At 36.6% G+C, this 22,704-nt stretch overlaps 1 protein-coding gene across 2 annotated transcripts; it reads right to left on the reverse strand.

The window, feature by feature from the left end:
• Positions 1-171: 171 nt before the first annotated feature.
• Positions 172-21,504, reverse strand: sema4bb (sema domain, immunoglobulin domain (Ig), transmembrane domain (TM) and short cytoplasmic domain, (semaphorin) 4Bb). 2 transcript variants are annotated; one of them, XM_067400813.1, is made up of 15 exons: positions 21,364-21,504; positions 16,152-16,546; positions 10,008-10,168; positions 9,864-9,926; positions 9,676-9,774; positions 8,526-8,637; positions 8,287-8,403; positions 7,922-8,067; positions 6,480-6,655; positions 6,165-6,315; positions 5,849-6,059; positions 5,642-5,757; positions 3,324-3,481; positions 3,150-3,229; positions 172-3,067 (listed from the first exon to the last, which is right to left on the reverse strand). In XM_067400813.1, exons 2-15 carry the CDS (start codon positions 16,306-16,308, stop codon positions 2,268-2,270), a joined length of 2,547 nt encoding a protein of 848 aa, XP_067256914.1. In that variant the 5' UTR covers positions 16,309-16,546; positions 21,364-21,504; the 3' UTR covers positions 172-2,267. The 2 variants fall into 2 exon arrangements, with proteins under 2 accessions (XP_067256914.1, XP_067256915.1); XM_067400814.1 differs by lacking the exon at positions 21,364-21,504 and adding an exon at positions 16,720-16,797.
• Between the last annotated feature and the right edge of the window lie 1,200 nt (positions 21,505-22,704).

The raw sequence follows: 22,704 nt of genomic DNA on the forward strand, positions 1-22,704 counted from the left end.
AGGTTTTGGACCTCAGTGTATAATTTTGCATCATGTATAATAAACATATTGGTCTTATAAGAAGCTTTCTTTTTTCCCAACTTCATATGAAATCAACTCTTAATTCAAAAGGTACTCAGACTGACCGTTTGAGTTTATGCAAAATTTTATTTTGCATGTCAGACTGTGGAGACACTCTTTCAGACATATTTTTACATCCTCTTCAAACCTGGTCTACAAAATCAGGACGTTGACAGTGGCCTACCTCATTTACAGCTTACAAATACTGGTAGAAAAAATAAAGTGCGTGAATGTACAATGTAAAACAACAGTAAAACAGTGTCAAAGTATGAAAGATCACAATCTACATTTACCATTCAAAACACACAAGCTGAAAACTGTGGAATGTAACACATGATTAAACAACATCAAACATGTCACGGTTAATGTGGATTAAAAAGATTTTTCCAAGTGGAAGTCTATAATGGAAGTCTATAATAGCTAAGTTAGTGTTTGTGTCAAAGAGGGTGTGTTTGAAGTCTGGAACTGGACATTTTCAGTCTTTTCCTACTGGAATTGGAGCACTTTATCTCACTGTATTAGCCACATATGATTTCCTTGAGCATGCTGTAACTGTGTATTTATAATCAAATTAATCTATGGTGTTTATTCTTTTCTCTCGCATTACCCCATTCTTTACCAAATGCCAACAATACTGTATTTTTATTGTATTTTACAGTATCTTCTTGTTTCTGTCCATTTAGACTCCATCCACTGCACTATATGTTGTACCACTAATGTGTATGGCAAGACACAATCTCATACTTGTGCTTTAAATGTCCATATAACTCTTCAAATTTACATTCAAAAGGTATTAAGAAACATTGTTTCTTTATGCTCATTCACGCTTGCTACATTTTATCTAAAAGCAATTTTTTTTTTTTTTTTGTAATTACTCTACATTTCATATTTCCATATACACCATACCATTATTTAACACCAGGCACTTTGCTAATATGAACACATTTGAATCACAGAATAGAAAACACTAATATACTAATTCCCAAAAAGGGCTAGGAAATTAAAAATTGACAAAAAAGAAAAAGAATAAATAAAAATAACCGATTTCTAAAATGTTTAGAAAGTAACCAAGTTCTGCAACTCTAATGAGCTCTCTGGTTTGAACTGCCTGGTGTTCAATGCTGGCATAATGACTATCTGCAGAGGATGGGCTATTGGTTTCATAGTCAGCTTTTAAAGGGTTAGTTCACTCAAAAATGATATTTCTGTCATTAATTACTCACCCTCATGTAGCCCCAAACAAGTAAGACCTTTGTTCATCTTCGGAACACAAATTAAGATATAAAGACATCGTTAAAATAGCCCATGTGACTACAGTGGTTCAACCTTCATGTTATGAAGCGACGAGAATACATTCTGTGCGCAAAAAAATAACAACTTCACTTTATTTAACAATTTGAACTGCTGTCATACGCAGTTGACGTAGTGAACGCAGTTCAGCGCTTCCGTGTTCTACATCCGAACGCCGACTCATTAACTGCGAATTTCAACGTTGACTATTTTAATGATGCCTTTAATACCTTTCTGGACCTCAAAAGGTGCAATGACATTGCTGCCTATGTGTGGTTCAGAAACCAGATTTCATCAAAAATATCTTAATTCGTGTTCCGAAGATGAACGAAGGTCTTACGGGTTTGGGACTACATGAAGGTGAGTACTTAATGACAGAAATGTCATTTTTGGGTGAACTAACCATTTAATAATAAAATACCCTCATTAAACACTTATGCATTGAATCTTTGCACAAAAATGGCAAAGTATTACAAAAAGACATATAAAACCTTTTTTTTCCCCTTGAGTAAAGCATCAATACTCAATTCTTGGCAGTGATAAAAGCACCAGTACCAGTCGTACGAGAAGGCTTGTTGCCCATTTCTCTCCTGTTCATCCATCTGGTCCCTCTTTCTCCAATAGTTGTCTCTGACTACATCTCTAATATTTCAACACTCTTTCCCATATTAACACAATAAACTGTGTAATAACAATGTTTAACATTAAAGAGTGAAGGAGACGTGGGAGTGGATTTGAGGGCATTGTCTTGAATAACTCAAATTTGGCAATACACACACTGAGCATGTCTCATCTACTCTCTTGTACTCAAGGCTCAGTACGCTTAGTCTTCATGAAAGCTGCCCATTGACTGTACCAAGTGAACATTAAGATTGTTTATGCGTACATCATATAAACTTATTGGCAATGTCTGTATTTTACACCACAGAGTCTCTGATCTCAGAGCCCAGCCGTACCCGTGGACGAGGGCTAATGTCACTGACCTCCACATGACTTTCTTTGAACCCATTTTGTGGTGTTTGGGCGAGTGTCTGTTCTTCCTTGGAGTTGTGCTGTGTGCTCGTCTCTGATGGAGCGATTATGTAACCACAGCTTTCCTCCAACGTTTGGTAGCTTTTGTGGTCGGATGGGGAGGTTGGAAGCGCACCAGCATTGAGGGGCAAACTCTCCCCAGGCACGGCTGTGCTCTTTTGGGCTCCTCCAGTTTGTTCTCCCCCTCTTAGTACCTCTTTCATCCGGCCCCTGTGTCGATAGACTACAGACAGCCCGAACGAAAGCACACACACGGCTAACAAAACACACACTACCGCCAGCTCTGTGCCATACGTCTTTATGCGATGTTGGGCAGAGCGTGCCGATTCACCAAACTGGATGTCTGATGATATGCTTTGGATTATAAGAGGTTCATCCAGCTGCCCGATATTAGTTGTGGTCTCGGATAAAGGCTCTGCCTTTACACAGTAATTGGCCAAGAGTTGCCAGAAGCCATGTTCTTCTGACCAACACGAGAAGACCTCATCGCTGCCTGCTCGGCCGCTGACCACCAATCCACCGTCCTGGCTGGGGAACAGGAAGTGACCTACATCTGGTTTGTATAACCATTTTCTCTGGGCATGATTGGAGCGAAGATTGCAGGGCAGCAGGCGAAGGGTGTTAGCTGGGACGATGATGATCACACAATCAGATGCTTGGGAATTTGGCATAGAATGTGGTAACACTAGAAAGAGAGAAGAGATGGATATTATGACATATTCAGATGGATGATAGATGCTTGTATATGGAAACATTCGCAAGTTTACCTGAGCTTTCAGAGTCCACTCTGAACATTGTGCTGTTACATTTAGAAGTGTCAGCCTCTTCGATATCTTGCCGCCATTGCCTGAAACACACATAGGATGGTAAAAGATTGGTATTGGTACTGAAAATTATTAACTCAATACATCATTTGGAACAGGGAAAGAAAGAAGACTTACTTTTGTGGTGTGTAACGTGTGACGTCAGTACAGTGTGTTCCTGTCCAAGCGCAGTATGGGTCTCTGGCCAAAACACACTCGCCACAGTTGTTATGGAAACTGCAGTTTGCTACTGGCAGCTGCACAATGCCAGAGTGTGACGACACAAATAACAATCCCTGTTTGTTGAGAGAGAGGTTTGAGAGTAAAAGAGTGAAATACAAGAGTTCTGGAGAATACATGCAAGGAAATATGTAATTCAAATGTTTGGGGGGGCAAGAAGTACTTTTTTTTTCTGAAAGAGAATGTATTAAACTGATCAAAAGTGGCAGTTTTGACATTTATAACTGTAAAAAAAAAAAAAAAAAGTATCACGGTATCCACACACAATTTTTTTTTTTTTCAACATTGATAATAATAAGAAATGATAGGCTACTTGAGCTCCAAATCAGCATATTAGAATGATTGCTGAAGGATCATGTGACACTGAAGACTGGAGTAATGATGCAGAAAATTCAGATTTACCCCCACAGGAATAAATTGATATTTTATATATTAAAATGTATTATAAATGGTAATATTTCACAATATTACTGTTTGTACTTTATTTTTAACAAATTAAATGTATATTTGGCAAGTATAACACAATAGTATAAGATTTATACATTAAAAAATATTATTGACCCCTAACTTTTGAAAGATAGTGCACCTTTTCTTAAGTAAAAATAAATAAACAGTAACACTTTTTGTTTACATTAGTGAATGCACAGGTATCAAGAACAAACAAGGAACAATCATTTTACAGCATTTATAAAAGGATTAGTTCACTTTAAAATGAAAATTACCACAATAATTACTCACCCTCAAGCCATCCTAGGTATATATGACTTTCTTCTTTCTGACGAACACAATCTGAGATATATTAATAAATATCCTGACTCATCCAAGCTTTATGAATGGCAGTGAGCGGGACCAATGAGTTTGAAGCTCTAGAAAGTGCACCCATCCATCATAAACTTACTCCACACGGCTCCGGAGGGTTAATAAAGGCCTTTTGAAGCAAAGCGATGCGTTTGTGTTAGAAAAATATACATACTGCCTTCTGTATGAAAAGCGAGAGTTTTACACTAACTTCGTAAGTTGAATTAGGAAGGCACTAAATATTTAACTTTATAACTTGTTAAATATGGATATTTTTCTTAAACGCTTCAGTTCAGAAAGCCTTTATTAAGCCCCCAGAGTAAATTTATTATGGATGGATGCACTGCCATTATAAAGCTCGGATGCATCAGGATATTTATTAATATAACTCAGATTGTGTTCATCAGAAAGAAGAAAGTCATAAACACCAAGGATGGCTTGACGGTGAGTAAATCTTTTTAATTTTAAAGTGAACTAATCTTTTAATAGAGCTTAATATTAAATATACTACGTATTCATGTTTATGAAATTGAAATGTTGTTGTATACGCAGAAATTAACATTAACCTAGATAAACGTTTGTTTGTTTATTAAGTTTTTACGTCATGTTAGCATCATGGCTATTTACATGGCAAAAAAGGTCAATATCATCCATAAAATTTACATTATATAAAGCATTTCAACTTAACATAAGATAGAAAATCTAAAATACATTCAGGTGGTACATTTTCAAATATTCCATGCAAACATGTTTCTGAATAAAAGCGTTTTCTAGCAGTATCATAAAAATTACAATTCGACAGTATTCAATTCAATATGCTTAATAGTCAAAGGAACATTACATGATAGACATAAAGGAGGAACTTCTCCAATTAATAAAAACCCATGGGTAAGTCTTGAGTGACCCAGTCTACACCTAGTGGAGACAACTTGATCCTGTCTTGATTTGAAATTATAAAAAGGTACTTCTTTTTATACTAGGGTTTATTTCATACAGCTTATTATTTTTATTTTCATCCCGTTCTTTCTGCCACTTATTAGTTATACCGGTATAAAATCAGAAGGTGGTATTTGACAGTCAGATATTTCCAGGTCAAGCGCATCCCTAGCAGCCTTGTCCGCTCTCTCATTACCAGTCAGTCAATGTGACTTGTAACCCAGCAAAAAATAATATTAAATTTATTCTTCTTTAAAAGATCGAATTTGATTAAGATTTCAACAATTATGGGATGATCAATCTTTAGAGATTCAAGTGCTTGAAGACATGATCTTGAGTCAGAGGCAATAAAAAAGTCCCGTTCTTGACCCTTCTCAATATTTAACCTAGATAAATGCTGTGAAAGTATTTTTCACTGTTAGTTCATGATATTTAATGCATTAACCTTTTTGTAAAGTGTTACCGCATAAACACACACGCACCTTAGCTGAATCCAGCTCTATTTGTTGTACAGGTTGTTTTTCTGGAAACAGTTGGATCTCCTCAATGATGTGCATCGAACCAGCTACATTCACTGCCTTTTGCAAACGTCCATCATCTGTCAAATCACGGAGCACAACATCAACAACTAATTTTGAAAAGAAAAGGGAAATCAGAGAAAAATCAGACACTTAAAAAACCCAACATACCTGTGCCGATGAACATCACATCGTAAGCTCTGTGGAGGCCTTGCACATGGTGTACAGCAATTTGTGTGTAGTGCACAGAGTGCGTGAAGAGCACAGGCTGACTTTTGACAGGACTGTCCATCAGGAAGTGGTCTTTCACAAAGTTTAGTACCTTATCTGGCATATCCAGGGATGAGTGTATTCCCAGCTGCCTTGAAGCATTAGTAATACACTGTAGACAGGGGGAAAAAAACAATCTTCACAACAAGCTTCACAGAAACTCAAAGATCCTTCACTTAAACAGAACTAGTAAAGTGTATATATGGGAGTGTCTTACCATTCCAGGTCGTGGTTCAGGTACAGAATGAGTGTGTGTGTACCACTGCTGTGTCTCTCTGTTCACCTCTTTGTAACGGCCAGTAAACGCTTGCTCTACCTGATCCATGCTGAACACACACACTGCTGAACTGCCTGCTAGACCTTTACTCCTAGAAAATATATAGCAACAAATTAGAAAAAGTTTACATTTTAGAACAGACACACTGGAACCTGCAGTGTTAAATTGGAGCAAACAGAGTTTGTAGTATATAGTATTAGTAAAAAACAAACAAAAAAACATTATCTTCCTGTGCCCTTCCTTTTTTTCACTCACCATTGAGAAGTGAACACTGCATAGAGGAGTGTGTTTTTCTTGCGTTGGGCTGGAAGCACATATACATCCTGAATGATGTTGAAAGGAAATCCATCATCGGGTAGCGAACACAAGAGTTGAGCTTTCAGAAATGTGGTCCATTTCTTCTGCAGGACTCTCTCTCCACCTTGATCCTCCTGAGATTATACACACAAACACACACAAGCAGCTGATTAACACTTTCAAACTAACTCAATATATAACCACCAGAGGGCATCAGAACTCCAGTCCTGGTTTCAGAGCAGATAATATTTTTGAAGTTCCAATGGTAAAATGATGGTATCAGATAGTGACACCACAGTACGGAAGGATTATCATATTCATATACTACAGTATTTATATAATTATCCAGTGCATTTCAAAAAATGTCTAAAAAAATTATCATTGTAATCCCATGTGTGTCAGGGAGGCAGGGAGTGTCAACGGGTGGGAAAGTAACACATATGTGAACATTAATAGGGCAGAGTTCACAGTCTCCTGTGATTCACCTTGTTCATCTGCTTCTTAAATTAACATGAAACTAAGGTGACCGGATGCCCCGGTTTCACAAGTGTCCAGACAACTGACCAAAAAAAAAATAGATGTGTCAGTTTCATCTGTTAAGGGCAATGACTTATAATTAAATGACAAGTTTGCAGATTTTCAACCAGCTTTTTATTGTTACAATGCCATTAGAACAGAATATGTAAATGAACAATGTGTACTCTTTCTCCACATTACCTGCACCCAGATCTCAAGGTTTATTTGTCAGCTAAAGTCCACTGGACGATGCAAAACAGGTCATCTGGCTGACTTTTGACATATCCAGGGCTTTCGTTAAAACTCTACATCCTAATTTTTTGATCCCTCATCTCTGCACATTATAGGTGTTATAGTTTGGCAAAGGGACCACGAAAACCACTGCATAAACAGTCAAGTTTTATTCAAAGCCCATCTTGCCAGTGGTGAATTACCCCTTCAAGTCAATGTCTTTCTAGCTACTGTATCAGCCATCATTTGTGCTTCACAATAGGATTCTCTCAAAATGGAGAATGGAGCCAGATTTAAATGTTTAGTTTTTGAAGACAATGTTAACTGGCTATTTAGCTACTGGTTAACAATATCTAATAGGTGGAACCAGAACAAATCCTTACATTTAAATGAAAGATTATCCTTATTATGAATATTATTATGAATCCTTATTATTATGAATAAGGATTTTGCATTATAACACCAGGAAACATGTATAAAGTAAACATGGTCGAGGGATGAGGAATGAGGAATCTTTAGAAAATAAAAATATACTTAGTGAATACTGATAGTGGATATATTGGGATTTCTGTATGTGTGCCAGTACGTGTTTTTTCTCAGGTTTATGCTGACTTTATCAACACTGTGTGAACTGCTTAAACAATCTATCTTACCTTACACACACGTGCAATCCTGGACACTATGGTGTTATCAAAGAAGTCAAACTCCTTCCCCATCTCGCTGAAGAAAAAATAGATCTGATCATCACTTCTCTCGCTGTCTTGACCAGTAATATGAGCAGAACCTACAAACGCTGGGTCTGACGGACCACAACACACACACAAATATAAACACTTTCATTTAACATATTCCAGAAAAAAAAAATGTTTATTTAACATCAGTATCAGTCAGTAGTTTTGTGTTTCCAACATGCGTGAGAAAGCAGGGTTCTGTAATCACTGATGTTGGCATTTATTTTTAGATTTTTATCTCTTAGAAGGTCCCTTGTGAGGAAGTGTGTGTGTTTGTATATATTTACCCTGGAGCCAGTTGAGAGAGTTCTCCATTTTGAGATGGGTGCCAGACCCTAGACTCCTATATATGGTGGGTTCATTTCCCTGGAAGTTACTGACAGTAGCAGTGTACAGTTCCCCATCTATAACACAAAACATACAAGCACTCATTAACTCTAAAATCAACCTTTTTATCAAGCTTAATGATGTTTATACATGAAGTTCAAACAAAATGATTGCATTGTTTTTGCATGAGTATACTCACCCACTGTAATAGCTGTAGATCTGTATTCGGGATTAAATGGACAGCGTCCACGGCCGTCCTCCGTAACGGGCTCCCCCTTTTCATCTCTTTCCAGAGAGAAACTTAAAATGTTCTACAAATTTCATGAAAAACACAAAGACATTATCCGTTAAAATAAATGACACCAGGCACACCTGCACAAATGGGTCAATGACATGGAACTTGTGGCCTATGTATTATTTTATTCAAACATACATAAAAAGTGCTATTTAAATATACAATGACTTACATACACATCTTCCTTATTTTTTTGTTTTAAAGTTTTCATTTTAATATTACTTTTTGGGGCAAAAAGTCAGAAATGACAGGGTGAAACAACTGTCCTAAAATTTTATATAATGACCTGATCAACATCGTGAAGAAAAAAACCTACATAATATCTTATTATTAAAAACTATTTTACCAAAACAGATTTCACTGCTTATTAAGATTTGTAAAAAGTTTTGTCCGCAAAATAAGTCATGTTGTTCACCCAACAAATGAAAAAACCATAGAGAAACTGTCTACAGACCTTCATGACTGTGTTTGAAGGTCAAAAAGTTGATTAAAATATCAGATAATTAGTTTTACTCTTAAATAATTACTTTTTATTTAATGATAATACCACATAACATTTTTAGAGACATTACATTTTTTTTTTAAAGCATATGAATCTAACTTGAGTACATTTCTAAGAACTTAATTTTTAAACTTGAACGATTTTATTATTTTGGACCCACTTTATATTAAGTGGCCTTAACTACTATGTAATTTGCTACAATGCACTTATTGTGTACATACATGTTTTTACATTGTACTTATATTTTAAAAACACCTGCATGTAATTACATCTGTAATTAATTTCTGTAATTAAATTTATAATTACATTGTTGACCCATCCCTTAAACCTACCCATACCACCAAAGCTTTCCCTAACCTTAACCTTCCCCACCTCAATAGCTGAAAATGTGTTTTGCAATTCAATATGAACCCAATAAGTACATTGTACTTATTTTTTGATGCAAGTACATAGTAGTTAAGGCCACTTAATATAAAGTGGGACCATTATTTTTTTATCACGGACACACTTAAATATTATTAAACCAAATAAAGAGAAAAAGAGATATCTCACTATGTAAGCACAGATGGGGCTGAAGGCATACGTTCCACACACATACAGGTGCGTGCTGTTCAAATGCAGTAAAATCTTAATGTAGTTGAAACAGTCAGTCTGAAACACATAAGTGGCAGATTATCTTTTAGTTTGTTTTAATATATTGAGTCACATTTATATTAACAATAACCGTAACACACTTATACCTGGGGGTCCTTTCCCTTGAATATACACTCCTTCCTCTTCCTTTCTGGAGTGTTCCATGTGAGCTGCAAAAGATGCAAAACAACGCTGAGTAACATCAAAATGCAGTCCTACACTCTACTACAAACATTCTCGCACGCACTTACTGTTTTCTGTAGAAACGTCACACTGATGTTGTCCAGGCTTAGAGAGAATATGTTCTCCCTGGCTCCCACGTAGATCTTGTTTTCATCTGGGCTCAGCAGAAGAGTTGAATAGTTATACACACCATCCACAGAGAACTCCCTCACTGATCGCCCTTCTGCATCTGAACACACACAAAAGCAAAAATATTACTTTGAACATGCAGTTTAAAACCACCTCATAAAAAGAATAAAAATCCACGTCATCCAAAAATCTTAATGTTTCGCGCATATATATTCAATCAGTGTCTAAACAAAGTACATTCAGAAAGCATCTTGCATTCCTCATATGGAATGCACCTTTAAAACTACACAGACCTGGCACACAAACTGACCCTTTAAAATGATGTCAGTTTGTCCAGAAGGTTTTCCTGCCAAGGGACAGAGGTCACTAAAGTCAGTGTTTACTGACATAAAACCCTTTACAAGCCGTTTTGTTCTAAGTACAACCATTACATTTGCATTTCAACCTCAAATGATTAATGAGTATGGCTGTTATACTGCTACAGTACACCAGCCAGGGTTTGCAAATGGTTCTAATAGCTCTTGTAAATGTTTACAATCAAGGACTAAACCCTCATGTGTGTTTGGCTAAGATGAGTGAATGCAACATTTGGAACGGTCTCATAATGGGTCTTTCGGGAATAAGAAACATCACGGCAGTTCAAGTAGCCCTAAAATTGAGCTAAATTATTGCAGATGAGTGGTAGTCTGAAGGAATCTGGGCCAGCATAGCTTCTTCCGCAGAATACAGTGCTCATTACTGACGTGGCTGCTTTTTTGAGCATAAAATATCATTTTATGCAACATTTCCATGTCAAATAAATGCTGTACTTTTTAACATTCTATTCAAAAGAAGAAAGAAAAAAAATGTTGTACAAAAATATTAAGCAGCGCAACTATTTTCAACATTGATAATAATAAGGAATGTAAGAATGATTTCTGAAGGATCATGTGACACTGAAGACTGGAGCAATGATGCTGAAAATTCAGCTTTGCCAAAACAAAAATAAATTACGTTTTAAAATATACTAAAACATAAAAGTATATTTCACAATATTACACTTTTACTGTATTTTTTGAACAAATAAATGCAGCCTTGGTAAGAATGAGAGATATATAAGACAATTACTACCCGATACCATCATATAAACATACATAACTATAAAGATATAGATAAAGATAAACTATATTAGCATCCACACCAGCAGACAATATCATTCTGTTTATTAAGCGCACGCTGCAGTTAAATGCCCAAGCTCTTTCAAGCAGAATGGATTCTGATTGGCTGGCACTGTTTTATCGTTCATCAGGACCAAAAGCCCTTACTTCAGTAACTGTGAAAAGTCTTGAAAGATCGATACTTCTGCACTTAGTTCAGATGGTAAAAGATAAATCCTTGATCCTTGGCAGTTTGCCTATAAGAAAGGTTGTAGTACTGAAGATGCAGTTGCTGCTCTGGTGCATATCGTCTCTAAACATTCAGATAAATCCAATACAACTGTAAGAACCCTGTTTTTAGATTTCTCTTCTGCGTTCAATACCATAAAGGTTGACATATTGGTGTCAAAACTTGTACAGTTGGGTGTAAATCCCCATCTGATTCATTGGTATATCTCATTCCTCACTAACAGAGTTCAGAGAGTTAAAGTGAATAAAACGTTGTCATCTGCTGCTATTATAACAAATGTCGGAGTACCCCAAGGTTGCGTCAGCTCTGCCATTCTTTTCACCTTGTATACAGATGACTGTCGAACTGACAAGTTAAATCAGTATATTTTAAGGTATTCTGATGACAGTGTTAATATCTGTGTTTCATCAACAGGGTGCGACTAATTTGCTTGAGTGGTGTGAGAATAATGAACTTGTCATTAACACAAGTAAAGTAAAATAGATGAGATTATATTTGGGTCTACATCGGATACTCATACAATGCCTGTGTTTATTCATAATAATTATAATAATCATAAATATTTAGGTGTAATGATTGATGATATGTTAACATGGAAAGATCACATTGATGCTCTCTCTAAAAGAACAAAGCAGAGAATCTATTTTCTTCGTCGTCTTAGGTCTTTCGGCGTAAGCAAACAGATTCTTCTTTTGTTCTTTATGTCTGTAATAATGACTGTAGTGCAATATTGCAACTCTATTTGGTATAAAAGTCTGTCTGTTAAGCTAAAAACACAGTTGTTTAATCAATCTAAAAATTGTTGGCCTGCCTCTAGAGAAGCTATATGACTCAACTTATTATAATAATTTGTGAAAGGGTTAGTTCACCCAAAAATGAAAATTCTGTCATTAATTACTTACCCCCATGTCGTTCGAAGCATTATGAATCAGTGTATCGATTCACGAGTCGGATCGCGTGTCAAACCGCCAAACTGCTGAAATCACGTGACTTTGGCGATCTGAATCATGAATCGATACACTGATTCATACCGCTTTGAAGCTTCAGGAAGCAGCGTTTTGAAATCGGCCATCTCTACATAAATCGTTATTTAGTTTTTTTTTTGCACACAAAAACTATTCTCGTCACTTCATAAAATGATTGTAGAACCACTGTAGTGAGATGGACTTTGTAACGACGTCTTTAGTACCTTTTATGGGTCTTGAGAGAGGAAATGACATTGCTGGCTATGGAGGCCTTTCTGAGCAATCGGATTTCAACATCTTAATTTGTGTTCTGAAGATGAACAAAAGTCTTACGGGTGTCGAACGACATGAGGGTAAGTAATTAAAGACAGAATTTTCATTTTTTGGTGAACTAACCCTTTAAGACTGGCTAATAATATAATTTCTGATCCTAATCATGTCCTGCATAATGAGTTTGAATTATTACCATCAAATCGGAGGTACAGAATCCCAAGATTCAAAAAACTGAAACACTCGTTTGTGCATCAGGCGATCCTTGAGCTAAATAAGACACTTAATCGTAAATCAAGAGTATTGTAAATGCACTGTGTTGTGTAATGGGATGTAATAAGGGTAGGTTTTTTTTTTGAGTGTGTGGATTAAGTAATGTTGTGTAAGAGATGATTGTTGCAAACATGGAAAATAGATTGTGATGCAAGAAAAATATTAGACATGTTCTGACAATAAAGTATTACATCATATCATCATATCATATCATCATCTGGGAAAAAAAGCTTTCTGAATGTGATTCCAGCGATAACGTTTTTCAGTGCTGTTATTGTTATAGTTGTGGTGTGAATTCTGCTATCCTTTTAGGTTACACTTTATTTCGACCGTCCCCTTTAAACATTATCTGTTGTCTACAAGTAACGTTGCCTACACGTCTACTAACTAATTAGATTATTAGTTGAGTATTAGTAGAGTGCTAAAGGGTTAGTTCACCCAAAAATGAAATTTCTGCCATTAATTACTCATGTCGTTCCAAACCCGTAAGACCTTCGTTCATCTTTGGAACACAAAATTAAGATATTTTGATGAAATCCGAGAGGTTTTTTATCCTCCATAGAAAGCAATGAAATTACCACATTCAATGTCCAGATTAGTAGTAAAAACATGGTTAAAATAGTCGTGACTACAGTGGTTCAACCTTAATGTTATGAAGCAACAAGAATAGTATTTGTGCGCAAAAACAAAACAAAATAACAACTTTATTCAACAAGTTTGTCTGTCCTCTGCTACGCTATTTTCGTTGCAGCTTCCATGTTCGACGTCCGAATGCCAGCTCAGTATTGGCCAAAGCTTCTTCACGTGAGCAGCACGGAGCATGTGTGCGATGCTGGCGCAGGAACCGGCCAATAATGAGCCAGCATTTGGACGTAAACATGGAAATGCAGCACTGCCCCAACTGCTTAACAGACTGACAGGGAAGAGGAAAAATTGTTGAATAAAGTAGTTATTTTTGTTTTGTTTTTGCACACAAAATGTATTCTCGTCCCTTCATAACATTAAAGATGGACTCAGTATTATTTTGACCAGATGAAATCTCAAAATTATCCAATCTGACAGAGTGTGTTAAAGAAGTAAAACATTGGATGACTAGTAATTTTCTTCTATTAAACTCAGATAAGACTGAGGTATTACTTGTTGGACCAAAAACTTGTACACAGAATCTCTCAGACCTCAATTTGCATTTAGAAGGATGTACTGTTACTCCATCCTTGACAGTTAAAGACCTGGGTGTTATATTAGACAGCAACTTGTCCTTCGAAAATCATATTACATATGTTACAAAAACAGCCTTCTTCCACCTCAGAAACATTGCTAAGTTACGGAATATGTTATCTATTTGTGATGCAGAAAAATTAGTTCATGCTTTCATGACGTCTCGACTAGATTACTGTAATGCATTACTAGCTGGTTGTCCTGCTTCCTCAAACAAGCTACAATTAGTCCAAAATGCAGCCAGGTCAAGAAAATATGATCATATAACACAAATTTTATCATCTCTACACTGGTTACCTATTAAGTTCCGTATCGATTATAATGTATTGCTACTGACCTATAAGGCTCTAAATGGTTTAGCTCCTGTGTACTTAACCGATCTTCTATTGCCCTATAATCATTCACGCTCTTTAAGTTCACAAAACTCTGGACTTCTGGTTGTACCTAGGATATCTAAGTCCACTAAAGGAGGGAGAGCGTTTTCACATTTGGCTCCTAAACTCTGGAATAGCCTTCCTGATAATGTTCGGGACTCAGACTCGCTCATCCAGTTTAAATCTAGATTAAAGACGCATCTCTTTAGCCAAGCATTCACATAATGCCTCTCATATTAGATCAATTGCACATGACTGTCTTTGCTTAATGTTATGAACAGCAGCTACGCTAATTATTCTCCATTTGCTTTTCTGTTTTATTTTGGGACACCCGTCCCGAGGTTACTAGAGAGTACATCAGCTTCAGTTTGGATCCAGCCTCTTAAGAAGACCTCAGATGACCAACACCTTTAAAGAGACGGCGCCAACTCCTGCGAGGACTTCAGAAGACGCAATCATCTGGATCAACATGCACATTCCCAAATTTCTATATATCCTAATTATTGTTAATATGTAATTCATTATTTCCAGGAGTTCATTGCTTCTACTTTCAATTAAACTGCTAACAGTGATTGTAAATTAAATTGCCTAAATTATGACATTGTTAGTTAACTGCATGATTATATGGACATTTCTGAAACTACATACATTGGACAGTCTTTATTTTTCGTGAAGCATTTTGTTGCGCGTCAGCTGTGTAAACAGACATCCTCTCGCATGTGTGCAACAGTGGCCAGATGGTGAGAGTTGAGCAGGTGAAGCACTGCACACTGATGCCCGCTAGAGAATGAGGTGTTTAGCGTCATTGGTAGTGCATTTGCCTTACATGATCGGGCCAGGGTTCGAGACAGACTCAGAGCAGGGTGGTTAGGATTGGAGGGTGAGTTTTGGAGGCGAAGCAATGAAGAGAGGGGTGAGTTTGTTTGGGTTGATTTCAAATATCAACAGTGTTCAACAACGCATTTGAGAAATCGCATACAGCACATTTAAGGTTTAACCACTGTAGTCACATTGTCCATTTTAACGATGTCTTTACTAGTTTTCTGGACATTGAATGTGGTAATTTCGTTGCTTTCAATGGAGGATAAAAACCCTCTTGGATTTCATCAAAATATCCTAACATGTGTTCCGAAGATAAACGAAGGACTAACGGGTATGGAACGACATGAGGGTGAGTAATTAATGACAGATATTTAATTTTTGGGTGACTAATCCTTTAACAGCAGGAGTAGGGTTAGTAGAAAAAGGGGTTCGGGTTAGTAGAGTAAGTTGACATGTACTTGCAAAGTTACTTATAGTCAGTAGCCATGTCTGTTGGGGGAGAATCAAAATAAAGTGTTAGCAGAAATTGAGCAAACCATCTACTAATACTCTAATGAGAGTTAGTTGACATGTAGTTGCAACATTACTTCTAATCATCAGAATGTCTAAATGGGACCATCAAAATAAAGTGTTACCTTCTTTTATATTTAGAACGATTTTTAGAACTACATCTTTATCATTATAGTTATTCTTGGTGTGAACGGGCCTTTACAATAGTAAGTGAAGTGTAAGTAGCTTTGCATCTGCTTAATAGCGAATTAACCGATGCACTTACTGTAAGAGAAACTGACGCGTGCTGTGACATCATCTTCATTCGCCAAGGTTGCTTGTAAAACTGCAGCCAAAAAAATCCATATGGTCCAAGACAAGAGCCAGAGAGAGTTTGTGGTTTCCATGGATACTTTCCATTGGACTTTACATTTGGCTGCCATGGTTACTGCTTTGCAATTGAAGATCGTTATATTCCAGGTATCTTTGGTATTCAAATGTGATGTTTACACCCAGTCATTGATTATTTCAGGGATACATGCCATACTGCAATTATGCCCTCAAAGCGGTCAAAGGTGAACAGATATCAGATCCGTGTAAGCAAACACACTTATTTTAAACAACACATTCCTCCTCTTAGGGACTGTCCACGTAGCAAACTCCAATTAGACTGTCTGGAATCTGCAGAGGGAGAAACAGAAGCACATTTAAATCACGATTAAACAGAAACTAACAGACTGAATTATGCGGCTTCCCTGGGAGGGAATAATAAGAATAATTTCATTTTGCTACAACCATGAGTTATAGCCACTCACAGCTGATAAAAAAAACACATCAAGTCTGAATTAACGTACTTAAGACAAATCATACAAATGACAGAAAACATGGTTCTCAGTTCAAAGGAAGCTGATCTCAACATCCACAGCACATGCTTCAGTGTTTTTGTGGGAAAGAGGCTGAATGTAATGTCCCTCCTCTGCATGACATTATCTAAACAGAATTTGGAAATGCAACAACTCCTCCCTTTTGGCCTGATCAGATTTTAAGGCTGGTTACGTCCTGAAAACAGGAAGGCTGTGTAGTCTCTATAGCCTCAAACACAACACACAAATCAAATTACAAAATGCCATACTGATCACGCTCATGTTCTCAATTTCTATTTATTTTAAATATCTGAATTATTTATTTATTATTATTTTGGAGATAAATAAATCAAAAGGCAATTCCGAATCTGGACTGTCTGCCAGTGAATAAACTGTCAGAGAGATCAGGTGACAATTTTGTCTTTAGCACTGCAAACCATTAAATGCAAACAGTTTAGACCATTAAACAGCCCAGAGTTCAGCCATGTAAACATATAACTATATATGTATATACATCAGCAATTTAGCTTAAATTGTGCATAGATGTAACAAAGTTCCAATCAAATATACCTCTGACGTCAGTTACAAGTTCAAGATGCACACAAAACACTCATACAGCCTGCAGACATAACTGCCCTGTGCTTCAGCTAAGACTTAAGAGCACTTCTAAATGATTAAAGACAGTGATAAAAATAAAACATGCTGCGTACACTTTCAGAAACTACTGCCACAGCAGACAGATCACATGTACCAGTATGTCCACATGGCACATAAACAAAAATATGGCTCTATAAAAACTTCCCTTGCCAACTTGCCAATTAATAACCCTCCACTAAATTATCTGACTTACTGCATGATCTTAAAAGATTATGACTTGAAAGGGGGATTAATAATTTGACCTATCAACCTGAGGATTTTCATATTCAAGATTACAATTAATTAAAAGTGTGATGTAACTTTTTAAAAGCTGAAAAAATGCAATGTGAACAAACGTAAACATGGCAAAATCTTTCATTCTCAGGAAACTCTTAAAAGGTTAGTTCCCCCAAAATTTAATTTTCTGTCATTTATTACTCACCCTCATGTCGTTCCACACCCGTAAGACCTTCGTTCATCTTCCAAACACAAATCAAGATATTTTTGATGAAAAAGATATTTTTGATGAAATCCGAGAGACTCCTCCATAGACAGCAATTTAACTACCACTTTCAAGGTCCAGAAAGGTACTAAAGACATTAAAACAGTCGACATGACGGCAGTGGTTCAACCTTAATCTTATGAAGTGACGAGAATACTTTTTGCGTGCAAAAACAAAATGAAAAAAATGAATATATTCAACAATCTCTTCTCTTCCCAGTCATTATCCTTATGCAGTTGACGCAGTAAGCACAGCACAGGCTTCCGTGCTTATGTCCGAATGCCGGCTCAGTATTGGCCAAAGCTGATCATGTGAGCAGCATGATGCATGCATGTGAATGCCGGCCAATAATGAGCCGGCGTTCTGAAGTAGAACCTGGAAGCGCTGGACGTAAACAATGTTTAAGAATGAAACAGAAGAGAAGATATTGTTGAATAAAGTCATTATTTTTGTTTTGTTTTTGCACACAAAAACTATTCTCGTCGCTTCATAAAATTAAGGATGAACCACTGTAGTCGCGTCAATGATTTTAACAATGTCTTTAGTACATTTCTGGACCTTGAAAGTGTTGATTATATTGCTGTCTATGGACGAGTCATATACCTCTCAGATTTCATCCAAAATATCTTAATTTGTGTTCTGAAGATGAAAGAAGGTCTTACGGTGTGTAACGACATGAGGGTGAGTAATTAATGACAGAATTTTCATTTTTGGGCGAACTAACCCTTTAATGAAGCACCATAAGTGAAGTTCCTAAACGTAATTTAGGGAGGAGCGAGCCCATCTAATCTTCCAATCAAGCAGCTGCTTACCTCTCTTCAGTCTCAGCTGTTTCAGCATCCCTCCACCTCCCCAAACTCCACCTTCATTTCAGGTACCTTGCCCTATGTAATCACATCCTATATTTATTCACTGGGGGGTGTATCAGAGCTCGAGTTGAAGATGCTTCATCGAGCCCCTCCTCAGTGGACAGCAAGCCAAATTAGCTAAACTAATACCTAAAGATTATATGGGCAAACGAACTCGTTAAATGACAGTCGTCTCAGTGTCGCCAAAAGACAAATGTGATGCATTACATCATAAACTAGACCATCTAGAGACAATGACTTATCAAACAACTTGTTATCTTTTACTTCAAAAAGATCGCTGAAATATGCAATAAAATTTACAAGCATCTTTCCCCTAACACTTTCATTATACTAACTGAAAGAAGGCAGTATACCTACACCATTGGTCTGTTTTCTTTTACTACTTCCCTTTTCAAGTCCTTAGGGCAAAAAGTTCAATAAAGGCATCTATATCAACAACTTCTACTGAAACTCCTGAAGGTCATCTACAAGTACAAACAACTGATATTGCACATGGGCACAGGCAACAACATGGTGTTCATGTTTTCAGATTGTTAAACAACAAATGATCTTTTCCTGTCCTGAGGTGTGACATGGTTAGAAGAAGAGTCTCTGACAAAGTAATAAGCCAAATGGAGAGCTGTTGACTCCCTACGGACTCAAAACAGGAGAACTCGCACTATCTTTACTAAATAATATAAACATCAAACGGTTCTTTGATAGGACATACAAGGTATTCATTCTCTTGTCCTCATAGTCTTTGATCCAAAAGGCTGATGCTGTTCTAAAGAGAGCAGAGTTTATGTAAACAATAAAGGTCTGCTTTCATGTGCTCTCTTCACTCACCCAGAGGAACTACAGTTTCTACCCTTTTTTTTTTTTTAGCAACACTCAATCTTCAGTCTTAGACTGAAAATATTAGCAAGTATCTCACAGTTTTGATTACTTGTTTTTTTTTTAAATCCGTAACTAAAATGGTCTTTTGTGGAAAAAATGTTTTGATCACTAATTTCATTTAAATTGTTATCTCATGTGTTAATCATTATCAAACCTCCCTCATACTACACTCCAAAGTCACATGATCTGAAGCATAAGTTAAAAGTCTACCCGACACAATTAAGGATGTTATCAGTTTTCCGATCCCACTCATAATTAAAATGATTAATATCATCAATGTAAATGAACGCACCACTTGATTGAAGTACCTATGACTTCAAAACAAAGGAAATTCACATGTTATAGGATAGATTCAGCAAACGTGGGACAAATGAACTTCAATATCAACTGTAAACAAATGTAATAAAATCTTTTTTTTTTTTTTTAATTCTGTACACACTTTCACTTGCCTGACATCATCATAGTGAATAGTGAGCTTCAGTTTCAAACCCCATAACTGCATTTGGTTGTTTATGAGGGTCTGTTTTATGTACTTTTCCAGTTCTGAATATCTTAGATAAACTTTTACAGGTAATTCACTTGTTTAGAACTGGCTTATGGTCAATCATTGGACTATTGAGAACATATAGTAGACAGTAGTTGGTTTTACATGGTTTCTGGCTGATCCATGCTAGTCGTTTTGTGACTTGGGTAAAGTTGGTTTTATATTCGCACATTCGGACATCCATATTCAATAGCCTTGTTAATCACACTACACTGGACATTCACAAGTAAATATGCCATCAAAACAATACTTGCCTATTTTGATTGACTGTGAAAAATGTTGTAAGTTGACAATCGTTGGTTGTCAATATCATTTTGCTGCTTAAAATTCGCAAACATTAATTTATTGCACATTTATTGGAAAGTTTGAATTTATCAGAAGTCTGAATGTGCGAATATAAAACCAACTTTACCCGAGTTCATTTGTGGTCAGCATGTCTGGCTCAAACTGCAGTAAACAGATGGGTGGACTAACAACTGATGGGCAACCATTTACCTAGATCTTGTCTGGTAGGGTTGGTTTTCCCAACAGTGACAAAATCTAGATGTTATCAGATTCATAACATTTCTTTACTTTAAATGCAGTGGTCATATTTTGCTGTAAAACCACTGCCCCAGTTTTATTGTTGATCTGCTCTACGTGATATGAAACAATGAAAAGCAACGATCTAGATGATCTAAAATAATCTCAATAAAGGTGTACGCTAATAAATAAGTTTCGATACATTTACATTCGAGAGGGTGAAAACACCACAAAAAGGCTGATAGTAGGCTACAGAAGCTTTTATCAGCGCCACATCACAAACATGACTATTTTGTTTTACTTTTACTCTCCCTCACACTTACTTGCAAGATGTCTAGCTTTACTTTGCAGTGACTGTATGAGAACACATGCACAACCCAGCACCACCTTGTTTATTTGAACCCATTTCCACCCACCCCCAGCTCACCACCCTCTAAAACCACAAACACACGATATAGCCTACACCCTGGATCCCAACACACCTTAGTACCAAAACATTTCTGTTAAACGAAAATAAATTACTGACTGAAAAAGTGATGTTTTGCAACAGGTGATTTTGCGCACGCAACATTCAACAGATAAACGTGGTCAGTCCTACATATTCTACGAACAATACTGAATCCTCGATCGCACCTCCTGATCTACCCACTGCCCCCTTTAACTTATTGTTCATATACGCAACTTACCACTAAAGCCAATAACGTTACATCTCTCTCCGAAGAAACTGCCAGCCAGTTGATATGAAGTGGAAATAAGCCTTTAGATTTGCATCCCAGCATGTGTCCTCTCAGTCCCAGTTAACTGTATAAAATTCAGCCGCTGATTTCTTCGCTCATGGATCTACCGCTGAGACACTCGACCCTCCTCCTCCAACCATTCACTGGAGCCACACCTCTAACACACACACACACACACACACACACACACACACACACACACACACACACACACACACACACACACACACACACACACACACACACACACACACACACACACACACGAAACTAGAGGTGCTCTCTTTATCCTACGTACTGACTAAGAAACTCACAAACAAGAACTAAAAAGGGTTTGTTTGTTTTTTTTACTATCAGGCATTTGTGGTGGACAAGAAATTATAGGCTATTCCAAAAATAAATTCACATTTCTTTATACTGTAATGTAACTTTAATGTAATGTTATACTTTGAAATAAATGTATTATTCGTTTATTATGCAAAGTGGCATGTTTACATATATGAAACAGACCAATCTTAATAATAATAAAAACATATTTAGTTCAATCTTTATTATGTTTAACACATCACTTCCTTATATGGAGCTTTGAGTCATCAACTTTCAAGTTTAAGAGGTCATGTGATTATGTAAAAATGTTCAAATCAAGAAAGTCTGTACTTTCATTTATAGTTGGCCACTAAAAATCAGCAACTTTTTACATTCAAAATAAAACCTATATATTCAAAAGTCAATTTTGGTCACCATTGTTAACTAGAAAACAAACTTTTTAAATGTACTCATATGCAGATCTTTGTTTGTTTGTTGTTGTTTTAAGTTAAAATGTTTACTAGTCCAACCAGGTGATATATTAGGTTTCTGGTTTTCTGGGACTCCCAAAGTTAAACAAATTGAGGAGAATAGTCATAGTGTAGTGCTCAAAGGAAATTACAGGGGATTAGAGGTAGATCAGCAGCAAGGGCCAGAGCTAAGCTCAGGCATCCATGAAATCTCTAGTAAAGTTACAGCAGACTGGCATCAAATGCAGTTTAATGCTTCTAATGAGCAGTTGTGCTCTTAGACAGGAGTTGGTTATCAAAAGAATATTTTAAGTCACAGGTACAGTCTTTTCCATCCCCTTTTTACTTGTAATGACACTAATCTTTTGAATCATTCACTCTATTGTGCACCTGATAGAGATTCAAAGTTAAAATGTTGCTTTGTTCACTTGGTATTCAATCACCAACTGCACCCTGTATGGGCAGAATCCATGCATGGAGAACGTGTGTAAATATAAAACAATGTTTCATCTTC

The sequence above is a fragment of the Chanodichthys erythropterus genome, chromosome 11 (genome assembly GCF_024489055.1).
Source record: "Chanodichthys erythropterus isolate Z2021 chromosome 11, ASM2448905v1, whole genome shotgun sequence".
Taxonomy (NCBI): domain Eukaryota; kingdom Metazoa; phylum Chordata; class Actinopteri; order Cypriniformes; family Xenocyprididae; genus Chanodichthys; species Chanodichthys erythropterus.